Source organism: Pieris napi, chromosome 13 (genome assembly GCF_905475465.1).
Source record: "Pieris napi chromosome 13, ilPieNapi1.2, whole genome shotgun sequence".
NCBI lineage: Eukaryota > Metazoa > Arthropoda > Insecta > Lepidoptera > Pieridae > Pieris > Pieris napi.
The window spans coordinates 6,547,301-6,560,270 of NC_062246.1; the positions used below are offsets into that span (position 1 = coordinate 6,547,301).

Genomic DNA, 12,970 nt, shown 5'->3' on the forward strand with positions numbered 1-12,970 from the left:
AATGGACTTCTGGTAAGCAAATAATCCAACGAATTTAACAATTTTGCTACATTTATGAATTTAAATAGTCTGGCTAATGAAAGAAGATAACGAAAAAGCGCGGCAAATTAAAAAAAAAATAGTATGGTATCCCTAAAAGTTTGTTTTCTGGATTAAACTTACTTGATAATTGATTTTTTTTTACATTGATAGTAACGTATTTAGTATTTTAATATTGATACTTAAAAAGAGTAATTGCATGAAGTATCAAGACAATAAATCATACTAACCTAAGAAATTCAATGACATTCTGTGTTGCCATCCGAAAGTTTTCAAATAATTCAATTATCTTCTTTCATTAGCCAGACTCTACTGCATAGGAAGTTAGCCAAAACATATCTGTTATTAATTCCTTGTAGTTTTGTATTGGTAAAAACTAAATATAAGTAAAAGATTGTCAAAACCATTTCATTGTTTCTACGTTACCGAATTAAAAGCTTAAGAAACTAACAGGCCCCAAACTTGATACTTGCTCAGTGTTTATAGCATTTGTTTTGTGCAAGATTAATTTGTCAGTTGAAAAAACTCAATTATAATCCGATTTGTTCAGTGTAGACTGGCTCCAGGGCGTCACACTCACAAGTGTCGCTCATCGAGGGTTGTCCCAAAACAGAAACCTATTATCCCGGGCGAGATTATTCGCCTAGGGCGTCACAATTAAATATTATACACTTAAAAGCTTCGGCCTTTGCCGTTTCACTTCGCTGCCACCCCTAAATGTCCCATTAGGTCTGTTTGAATACGTAATATTTTTGCATTTGCTGCTTTTAAAATAAGATTGCCGGCTCCTTTGAGTGCTATAATCTATTTGTTCTTTGAAATAACTGTTATGCTTGAGCGCTCTCGTAAAGAGTTTTCCGTGAACCGTCTGCTAAAGTTATTATATTATTTGATATACATCAAAAGTATAAGTAATTGTTTTTCATTGTTGAAAAATTATATGTTTTGTTTGATTTGCTAGAATAACCCTCTAAGTGGTAAAAAGTTCAATCTATGCAGAGTATCGAATCGATTATGTAATTAAATAGATTTCCGAGCAATAAATTGCGTCACCGATGTTTTATCGATTCTAAAGATAATAATTTTCTCGCTTTGTTCTCACAAAAACTTGCCTTTTTCAGTTGTTTAATTTTAAACATAAATGTCATTGTTCGAAACTTTTTCGAAGGCTTTGAAACTTTTTGTAACTCAATCGCTTTGTAAAAAACGTAACACGGTATTCGACACGGGTGTATTAATTATTGTTAGAAAAATAATTATATTTGTTACAAAGGGTATTTTTCACAAACTTGAAGCTTCAAAGCTTTGAAATATTAAATTTTTTGGACAAAACAGAAAGTAAATACGGTTGACTACGCGTTATACTTTAAATTACCATATTAATAGATTCCTATTGTCAAAAGTTACGTGAGAGAAGTATTGATAAGTTACATATTTCAGAGAACTGCCGTAGGATTTACCTGCCGTCTTAGGATTTAGAGGAAAAATATAAAGAGATAAATTAATAATTATATCTAAAGCTCACCTAAGAAACGAATTGAATTTTTGACTACGAAATGACTTAAGTAACTGTGAACGAGAGCAATGGCCTAGTGGCGTGCGAATGTCATCCCGTATGTTCAATCCCCGGCTGTGCACCAATGGACATTCTATGTGCGCATTTAACACTACCTTGTACGCTGAATTAAAATACAGCGTGTGTCAGGCACAACAGGCCCATCACTTGCCTATTTGAAAAACATATGATTACGAAACAGATACAGAAATTTGAGGCCCAGATCTAAAAGGTCGTAACGCCACTAGTTGATAGCGCGATGGCTTTGTAATAAGTCAAGGACAAAGGTCAAATTTAGTCATAAGTTACAGTTAAAAACTAAATAGTTTTAACGCTTTCTTTGGATCTAAAGTTTCAACAATATGAATGCATTGTATGAGTCTAAAAGGATTTATATCGAGTTGGCCCTACTAGTACTGAAGCGTATCAAATTAAACTGATTGAATTCCTATTATCGTATCAAGATTTTTTCAAAGAATCAATTTCATGACAATTAAAATACGTTACGTAATAAATGTTTCTTGTTCACAAATTGAATTAGTATATATATTGCATATTTTACATTATGAACAAAAAGTTAATATCGTCAAAGGTTTCGGCGCACCTGTGCGGTACATTTTATTTCCATTCATTTTACAAGCGCACCTAAAAAGTTGCCTCTTTATTAATTTTTCAACTTTGTATTACTTAACATCCGTTGCTTCATTCGTATTATACACAATGTTAAAAATGTAATGTATGGTATACAAAATTTCCATAGCTTGATGATGGAATATGGAACCCAGTATGGTTTTGTTTTCGTAATTCTTATATTATGTTTATTCATTCATTTTCATCTCAGTAAAAAGTAAAAAACAACTTAGTAAAACTGGATCAAATACTATTTCTCTATTTATTTCAAATGTTAACTCTTAATTTGTTGTTGAAAAAAATAAAAAAAACAGGTTTTATATGGAATCAAAAATGTTAAGTCGTTTCTTATTTTCTAATAACATTCACTTTTTAATAGAAACACATTTCAAAATTATAATTTTTTTTGGTATTTTTTAATTGAACTTCAACGAGTAATGTCAATTATCTTGAATTTTATGCTTTTAATTGTTGTATTTTTCTCCGTACCGAATACCAAAAAAAAATATAAGAAAATTTACGATAAAATTAATTCTCGGTTTAAATATCCTATTAGGCTGTACGAAGTTATCCAAGTCAGCTTGTTACGAATAAATAATTAATCCAAATATTTAAAACTTTCCTTAATGTAGAATCACACTTGCAAAATACTTTGATTCGCGTGTTAGCGTGTATCAGACACTGGGGCAGCACTTAAATTAGTTGCAATTTCAACTCGGAAAGCACTCGTTTCAATGGGGGAAATCGTTTGTTGTATACACGTAAACCTTTTGACTCCATAAATATGCAAATGTCAAATGGCAAAATACAATTGATATTAAGTTAATTAGCATCGCCCTATTTTGATTAAAGTAGATGATGAGTGGAAATCTATTAAATCAAATATACGTTTAAAATATTGCATATTAAATTATTTTTGTAGATAAACATTTTATTATTAGTATATATATAAGGAACACAGTTACTCGACCGGTTCCTTTTAATGTTAAGCGCTGATGTCACAGATATTGTGAGTACATAGAAATTTCATACATATATAAAATCGCTCATAAATAAAATCGGTATCAATATAGGTAGTTACAGAGTACAGACGCAGGTTTAAGATAACTAATCTAGGGAATTTAGGACAGCGAAAATCCACTTCTGACCCATATTTAAAGATGTTATTGATATCTTTACTACAAATTCTCACAGTGGTTGCCTGGAAGAGATCGCTCGAAAGCGAAAAGGCCGCCAGTTGCCTTCCTTTACATTTAATTATGTTAAATTTTTATATTGTAATACAACGAAGTGTAAATAAATAAATTAAAAATAAATAAATGGTTGTTTAACTATGAACAATTCTGAGAACGTTTTCTTTCATCAAATATAGGAAGGCATCATCAAAAGCTTTGAAAATTCATGTAAAAATACTAATACTTGAAAAAAAAAACTTAAACTATCCACGATTAAATTTTCAAGAAATAAATTAAAGTTATTGTATGGGTTTTATGAATTTTCTTTCCAGCCATCAATGCCCAAAAACCAATAACAGCATTCCAGGGGTTTTCAATTCACAATTCGAATCAAAACGCCCCAATAAAATTACATTGTGCATGTATCGTTCATTTTGTGCTTTTAAAATACTTGACATATTCAATTCTGTATGGTATGAGTATAAAATTTTGATGTCGAATTTCCTTTTACAACCCTCTTGCTATGATTTCCTTTAGAAACGCATTTTTTATTATTGTTTATTCGTTCAAAGAGTACTAAACCGATTATTTATATTAGCAATCGTTTGATTTATATATAAGCTACGTACCTATAACAATTATTTCATGTTCTAATAGAATTCATAAAATTTGTGAAGTGATATTTTCTTCATTTGGACTTTTAAATAGTTAGAACTCAAATACTGTATCAAAATATTAGAGTTAATAAGAAAGAGTAATATTTATATAAAACACAAAAGAGATAGTGTGAGATGTTGATACTCTGAACATAGAATTATGGATTAAAACATATTATATTTCCCATAAACTATAGTTATCAGAATCAATAGTGGGACATATTCTCACCAGAGTAATTCTGCCAGAAAGCGGCTCCCCCGCTCATAATGTCCACTGGTGGTGGGGGATAATTCCATTGCGGCTTGTCTGGTGTTCTTGGTGGCTCCCGCTGGAATGGTGGTGAGGTGGTTGGCGGTTCAGTGCTTGGCGGCTTACTCTCTGTGCCGTTCTCTCTCTCCGGCCGATTCTCTTGCGTCTGCGGCGTTAGGTTCTCTGAAAGATATATACGATTTTATTTACAAACTTAAATGTTCCTAAATGTTAATGTTAAAAACTTTAGAGGTGTCAAGGGACGCCCGGATGGAACGCAATTCCTTTCGATTAATTTATATGTTAATTGGTATCATAACAGTATGATAGATTTTCTCGACACCAATCTTACGACGAAAAAAAAAGTCAACATCACGAGGTGTTCCCAGGCGGTCACCCATCCAAGTACTGACCTCGCCCGACGTTGCTTAACTTCGGTGATCGGACGAGAACCTGTGTATTACAATAGCAAATAGCAAAAAAGTGTCGTGACAACTTTTCGTAAGAATTTTTTCCGTCTAGCCCCCATTCACAACGCGCGATAAGGTACTTCGTTCCAATAATATCAAAAGTAAAGTTCATAGGTAATCCTTTGATTGACAATCACTACTAGACACTTTATATGAACATCGTGAGAGGGGTCTTAATTTAATTGAAGGTTTTGTGTAGCAAAATGAAATCAAGATTATGCAATCCAACTCAAATGCGTGTTAGGTTATACGTTTCAAAATCTACGAAACGATTTCCTGACACGGAGATTAGTACACACCATCACTAGCGTTTACCACCCTTCTTACGTCACGCACTCATCAAACTGCGAATGTTAGAACGCAAATATACTGAAATAGTTCTAATCAAACAATCAATATAGTTGAAATTTGTTTGCCGCTGTCAGAATCGCCTGCAGATACTTTGACAGACGGTAAGTTAACATGTCAGGAGCACTCGACGTTACTTGTTGAATAGCTACGGGTGATTTGACAAGGAAATACGGCTAATACGAGCAACATTTCAAGGAAGACAACGGCCTGCCATTTAGACACGATAGGTTTACGATTAGGTAATGTTTGTTCCTAGTGTACAATAACTATTCATGAGGGAAAAATTCTTAACAAAGTTCCAAATTCAAATAACATTTCATAGACAAAAGGTGGCCGTAATGAGACCTTGTTGGATTATAAGAGGCAATGTGTAATTATTTAAAATACTGTTTCAACTAATGTAATTCTTAATGTAGCTAACAGCGCAAGAGCAGTGTTGGTCTAGTGGCTTCAGCATGCGATTCTCATCCCTGAGGTCGTACATTCGATCCCCGGCTGTGCACCAATGGACTTTTTTTCTATGTATATTTAACATTTGCTCGAACGGTGAAGGAAAACATCGTAAGGAAACCGACGGCGTGCGTGCACAGAAGGCTGATCACCTAATTGCCTATTAGATACGGAAATCTGAGGCCCAGACCTAAAAAAGTTGTAGCGCCATTGATTTTTATTTAACTTCAGTTCACTCGATGCACGCGAGAGAGGCGGCACTCGTCAATTAATTAAAGCATTTAACAAGCGAATATTATATTTTTCGGCTATTTGTTTTTGTTTGTTCATCTAGAAAAATAAAAATATGTTATTTTACGATCAACTCAACATCGTAAACTTGTCCATGTATAGTGTTTATGCAAAAATCAATTACTAAAATTAAATAAAACAAAAGACTACATTTCGTTGAAATAATATCGTTATACTAACCAGTAACTATTCTAAGTATTTCGGAAGGCGCCCCAGATTGTTTGAGTGCCTCTTCTATCTTCTGCCGCCTCTTGAATTCCAACTCTAGTTGTTCTTGTATTTGTTGTCGTTGCTTCCGTTCTTTTTTCAATCGTTTCTGGTACATTACTAGAAAGAAAAATATTTAATTTAGATTTGGTATTTTAAATATAATATTAAGTTAAAGCGCAATTAGAGTTAGTTTTTCTGTACTTAATTCAATATGTTTCTAATTTCAAATTATTAGGATCATCGACTAGGAGATTAACAAAATTTAAATAATATTTCTGTATAATAATGGTTTTGTAAAAACACAATTTTAAAGTAAATCATAAACTAGAAAGCATAATTTCTCATTAGCATTCGCTAGTAATTAATGTTGTTGCTAATGAATCGGTCGGGGTTCAATAGTGATCGACTCCTACGCATCATTTGTCTCACGACCCCTGACATGGTACATAATAATCTACCCATCACCTAGAGTTTTTATTCTCATTCCCTTACGTCTCTCCCTACTACATAATTAAGTTATTTTCTACTTAAAAGGTTACAAAGTAGGAGTACAAATAGATATTAGGGACGGTGTTAAGGTTAATTTCCAGATATGAGCTTCATATATGAAAAGGTTCGGTCTATACGAATGTGTTCATCCAAACGTCCAGTCAGTGGAAAATTCAACGGGCCGGTACAGACTAACACCTCTGAAAAACAGTTTCTCACTTCGATGACGTTTATTTTTGGACCTTTTTATCTCACCTCATTTGTTTATTAACGCATTAAGAACTAATGGCCCAAGCAACGCTTTGTTTGCCTCTTTTGACTAAAAATGTAATTATACGGTTTAAATATTAATATCCAGCTCTAGAAGTATTAACCATTCATTGAATTCAATAAGGCGGAGTAGCAATATGGGTCTATTGTTTTTATAAGTCAATATTTGGTTACGGATCGGCGGCGTCGCTTTGTGATGCGGCGCTTGCTTCAACATAAATTCATGAGCAAAGATGAATCGTAATAATTCTTCAATAGATTATTTCTTTTCGGCACCAAAGAGGTTTTTAATAAAAAGTTCTTATCCTTTGTTCTCGACAATAATGCCTGAATCAAAGCGAATAGTTCTTTGTGTTAATAATTTAATTGAATATTAGTGATGTTTTATTTCTTTTATTGGTAACATCGCAAGCACGCAATATGTAACGAAACAATTCGACGAACGAGTGTATGAATAAAAACAAAGCAGCGAAATATTGAAGGAATCCGTTCAAAGGGGAAAAAATGCAATAAAAAGTCCATCTCGATACAGAATGGGAGTGTGGTTAAAAAGCAACGAACGAATATGGTTGCGAACATCCGTTGCAGACAAAAGTTCGGCTACTTGACTATGCAAATTATATTTGCGGACCGCCGCGGTTGAGACCCGATCTCCGACGTTTCGTTTCTATGTATAGGTGAACTCTATTCATATTTTCATCCGATTTCCTTCCCCTCGTTCATTTTGTTTCGTTTTTAAAAGTCGCGGAACAATGCTGCCTTCCGCGGGGCTCATTCGCCGCGAGCGATTTTCTTGCACGCTTTTCTTACTTATTTCGTATCTATCTCTTTATTCATATCCGGTTTTTCTTTAATACTTTCGACTCATAAATGCTTGAAACGGTCCCCTTGGGTGCTTTGTTCAAATAATATGTAAATGAGTAGGATCTTTGAGCGAAATTAGATATATATAATAAATTTGTTTTCTTAAACGAAATATGAAGTATTAAGTGAAGTTTTTTTTAAAGATTTATGTACATTAAGTTAATACAATTATAATTACAAATAGTTACATTTACCTTAACTTCTCACACTCACCAAGTATGATGAAAAGTAAATATGAATCTATTTTTATGACAGCCTCCCCTCTCAGTCGCACGAAGCCATTTAGATAAGTCTTTTTTATAGTTCTTTATTGAAAATAAATTGCCTAGAATAAAATCAGACACAGTCGGAATGGCTTTCCGATAGATGTGTATGAAATAATGTTTGTCAGATAAGATGAGTCACTTATCGTGGCGTATGCTCGGTTCAATGACGGTATTGATTGGAATGACTTACGTTTTATATTCCATATTTGAAATATAATATTTATATATCGATACTATTTGAATATAGAATATTTCAGTAAATTGTTCAATGTTCATGTCAATTACAGGTTTTGAACTGTCATGTTATTGACATTTAGGCCTATTTAAATTGAGATATACACAGACTGAAATCAAAAAGTAAAAAATCATTTATTTATATAGATAACTAAATGTACACTTATGAACGTCAAAAAAAAAATACTTTAGTGTATACAAATAAATTATTGTTATAATTAATATTCAGACTTGTTTAATTTTTTTATCGGTATTTGATTTTGACGTTTTTATATAGGTTGGCTGGAAGCGATTGCTTATTAGCAACAGCCCCCTGCACATACAATTTTTACGTATTTTTTAATTGTATTATGAGCAATAGAGTGTAAATAAATAACTGTATGTCTGTTTGTGAATATGTAAAGAAAGTAGTTGTATAAAAAGGCAACGATCGTACATCACCAGTGTCCTCCCAAAGTGTCCGCGACAATATCCGTAAACTATTTGCTGACAGCAGTTTAGCTTTTTATCTGTTTCCTCTGTTTTATTTGGACAAAATTTATGAGGCGAGTGGCTCTCGCGATAACAATTTTCCTCAAAATTGCGCGGATTATTGTTCTTGTCGGCGAAGTGGGGACTCTGAGTTATGTGCTACGAATGACCTTAACTACACAGATATCTTTTATCTTTTCACTTATGTCTTAAAAAACACCCTAACTAAATTCAAAGATACGCGCGAACCGAATATTAGAAAAACTTCGAAATTCGAATGTTAATGGCCATTCGAATTTCGTTTTTTATTTAGATGTGTAATCTGTGTAGCGTTTTTAGCTGTCAAATGTCAATACGCGTATTATGACTTATAATATTCCATAACGTTACATTCCATATTTACAATAAAGGTAAGGGAAATTTGTTATGAAAAAGGAGAGAAAATTGAAAGCACTTTTATCAAACCGATCAAAGGGCCGGTCGGACATTCCAACTTCTTACGACGTTAGTAAAAAATACAATCTCTCTTTATAGTTACCATTCCACTGGTTATTATATCCGTGTCGATACAGCCGAATTACGGACCGTGAAATGTACGATATTGCAGCCCCCGGCGAAACGCCATTTGAGTGTTAAGATAATCTTTATTTCCCTAATTATAAAAAAAATATTCTGGTTTAAATTTTTTATACAAATGTGATATAAGCTTGATACGGAGTTTTTTTTGGGAGCTTTAGTTACGACAAATTTAATAAATATGCTTTTTATCGCACTATTTTCTAACTTTTCGGAGGATATTATAAAAAATATCTAAATATAGATATAATTGTAATTTGAGTACCTAGTTAGAAAGATCTTACGATAAAGCTGAAAGTGCAAGAAATACTATGTTGTAATAACTCAAAGCTGTCCAATCCATTTGAATATATATTTTTATTTACAATTTGTTTGTATGATTAATTATTTACTTCTAAGCTCCTAGGAGATTGGCTTGTTTCTGATACTGGAGTTTTTAATGTAATTCCTTAATGTTAAATATTTATAAAATGATTTTTATCTTAACTCAAATATATGAATTATTAATGATGATTGTTTTTCATAAATTTGTCCCATAACATAAGGGTGTTCGGCCATAAATTTTATGCTCCGTAAAAATTGTGATTACTCGAACATTTAGAACTATTACGACTTCACAGTTATAAAATAATAATTAATAGGCATACATAGTCTTTCTGGAGATAGTTTAGAATACACAAAAGTATAAATACGAAAATAGAATTGGTTTGTATTTTATAATGATGTAACATAAATTATTCTTGTTAAAATTACCTTTAATTAAATACAGTTATGTAATGTGGTTATATAACATTGTATTGTAAAAACAAATGAAAATCTAGAAAGAGACAGGTAGAAAGGGCAATAGAATCAGAATGAACACTGTTTTCGTTGGAATGGCTCATCGGGCCATGCTTCCTGCGAAGTGAGTGTGGTCGAAACACGACACCTTTATTAATATGCCTGACTTAATAATATTGTAGATATTCGTCGGAGGGCCATATCGCGTGCAAATGAAATCATGAGGCTTCGCTGCATACAAAATATTAATTTACGTGTAATGAAATTGTCTCTCACATAACAAAACAAAAATGGCGCTTTTGTCAATTGTCAAAAAACATATGACATAACAGACTCATACTGTCATACAAGACGTGCCGTCACTTATTGGCGATTGTCTTATCACTAATGTATTGGTTTTATGGCCTTATACTGAATACAAACCTTTTGTGTCCCTTCTTCTGGCTTCTGACTTGAGGGCTAAACGCTTTAAATAAATGAAGACGCCATAGATTGAACTACGATTGCCAAAGTACATGTTTTTCCATAAGTATATTTATGATACATAACTGAAATCGTCGACGTCGTTAAGGCAAAAAACCTTAATCATTATTTATGACGGACGTTAATTTATGACAATAATGACATAAGTATGACGTACGTAAAGGTTATGTGTTATGTATCTTTGGTCGTGTTAAAATCAATTTGTACGAAGACTAATGGTATCGATCAGCTAATAATGTATAGTGCAAGAAAATTGCATTTAATGACGCTTTGCAACACATGAACTTAAATAGAATTCTATTATAAGGTATGAAAGACGTACTTAATACGATATATTTTTTACTATAATAGAATTTGCGTTAAAAGCTTTTCAATTGACAGTAGAGTCTAGCTCAACTTGTGTAATATCATGAACAAGGCGCAGGTAAATTTTAACAAATATTTACAGTGGATGATTGCAGCCGTCCAGCCAGATCCCCTTGGCAAACTGCGAATTAAAATGGGGACGAGAAAAATTAATCCTAATGCGATTTTAATGAACCCGAAATGAACGAATGTAATAATGAATTGTTAAGTCTCAGATAGCTTTTGTGTAGGCAATATGGAAAGAAGAATAAGATTTGTACCTTTACAAGTTTTTATACGCTTTCCGTTAGATGGTAAATTATTAAATTTATCTCCTGAAATACACGTTATTACTATCTCTTAATTAAACGCAAAACACAAGTACGTGTAACGAAGATAAGAGCTTTTATGAAATTGCTTTCTCGAAGCATATTACTGAAGACGTGTACAAGATAAAATGTAATAATAATTAAGGTTTAACATTGCACAAAGTCGTCAGCCTTAGAATCGAGTATAAAGCATACAAGCGCTGAAAATGTACACCTGAAGTCTGTGCTCGCTTTTGCATTAACGAATGCGGAAGCGGCACTGTGCATACAGGACGCGTTGCATCCCCCCTTTCCACTCCTCGATGCCCCCCCATCCTCCTCGCGGTGAGAGGGCACCTAGACGCCTCCAGCATCCATGTCCCACCCGCACGTTCATTACCTCCACGCGACCCAACAATTCAAGTTTGCTTTCCGCCACACAATCTACGCTACCAGACTACACTACACCGGCCACTCGAATAATAAAGATGCAGAAATTAACCCGAGCACTGAAAAAGAGGAAACTAAGTGAAGCTATCTCGAGATGAATAGAGGTAATGTAACGCGAGCACTTGTACGCGAATGAAAGAAACTCGAAGTGAAATAGGATGAGTTTGTTGAAACAGAGGGTAAATGTCAACTGCGGAATAAAAACAGTCAACAGATAAATGCAAACGATAAACACATGAGAGTTGAGGAGAAACGAGACATCAATGTTGACTTTTCAATAGTAAGAGCTCTAGTTGTTTCTAAGAATATAAATCGCCAAGAGAAATCAATAACTACAGTTTTCCCTCACTAAATTTGCGTCACTCCATAAAATATTCAATTACGCACAGGCACACATTTGCTAAGGCCAACAGCGACCACGCGGCACCCCCATTAAAGATGCCTAAAGGTTATTTAATCGGTCAGTGGATGTAAATTTATCGGCCCCAAAACAAATATCCCGAAACTAATAAGGAAACGAAATATGTAAATCGTTAGCCATATTGTTTCACAAGTGAAATCTTCCTTTAATCTTATAACAAATCCGTGTCCAAATGGCCGGTCGGGGCTGAATTTGAATATAAAGGGTATCAAGGAAGGGTCACGTTGAGACACCTAGTGGTTAGGAAGTAATATATGCAAGACACGCACTGAGCAGATAGCGCTCATAATGTTGTCCTATGCACATATTGCAACAAATTAGTTGTCTACTTGTAAACACGGAGGAGGAAAGTAACGCCGCTAAGACATCGGCGGGTAGTTTGCATGGATATGAGAGAGGCAATATGGAGCTTCGCAGCTGCTGTACTCATTAAGATGTTTTATGGTCGACCCATCGGACCGTGTTGCCAATTTAAGATATTTCTATGCGGGACGGCATCGCGTTAGTTTGGCTTCCGATTAGGGGATTAAGGTGAGTCCTTTTAGGGTATTAGTGTATTAATTGCGGGTTCCATTATGTGGTTAGTATTCCCTTAGAAACTATTGAGTAATGCCAATCGGTACAAAGGATTATTTGAGAGGTGTTGGAAGAGCGTAAACACAAATCTAATAAAAACAAATGCGACGCGAATAAATCGTTCGATTTCTCGCATACAAATTCCCCGCTTTGCAAGTAAATCAAAGGGTGTTGAAACTTTACACCCACTTAAAGCCGGACACAGTAATAAAGCGTTCGAACTTCGCCAACCCTGGACATCAAATAGACCCCTTAAACGATTTGTGCAGAAAATTAAAAGTTTACGGATGTTGGGCTCAATAAGAATAATGTTTAAAGTAGAATTTATATCGAAACTAAATCGAAGTGTCCGAAATCAAA

At 33.8% G+C, this 12,970-nt stretch overlaps 1 protein-coding gene across 6 annotated transcripts in view; it reads right to left on the reverse strand.

The window, feature by feature from the left end:
* LOC125055300 (dachshund homolog 2) overlaps positions 1-12,970 on the reverse strand; it is a 153,454-nt gene that overhangs the window by 2,694 nt on the left and 137,790 nt on the right. For all 6 annotated transcript variants that reach the window (XM_047657719.1, XM_047657718.1, XM_047657717.1 and 3 more), the window contains 2 exons: positions 6,048-6,194; positions 4,285-4,488 (listed from right to left, as the gene is read on the reverse strand). In XM_047657719.1, coding sequence (XP_047513675.1) covers positions 4,285-4,488; positions 6,048-6,194 — 351 coding nt within the window. The remainder of the gene's footprint in view (positions 1-4,284; positions 4,489-6,047; positions 6,195-12,970) is intronic.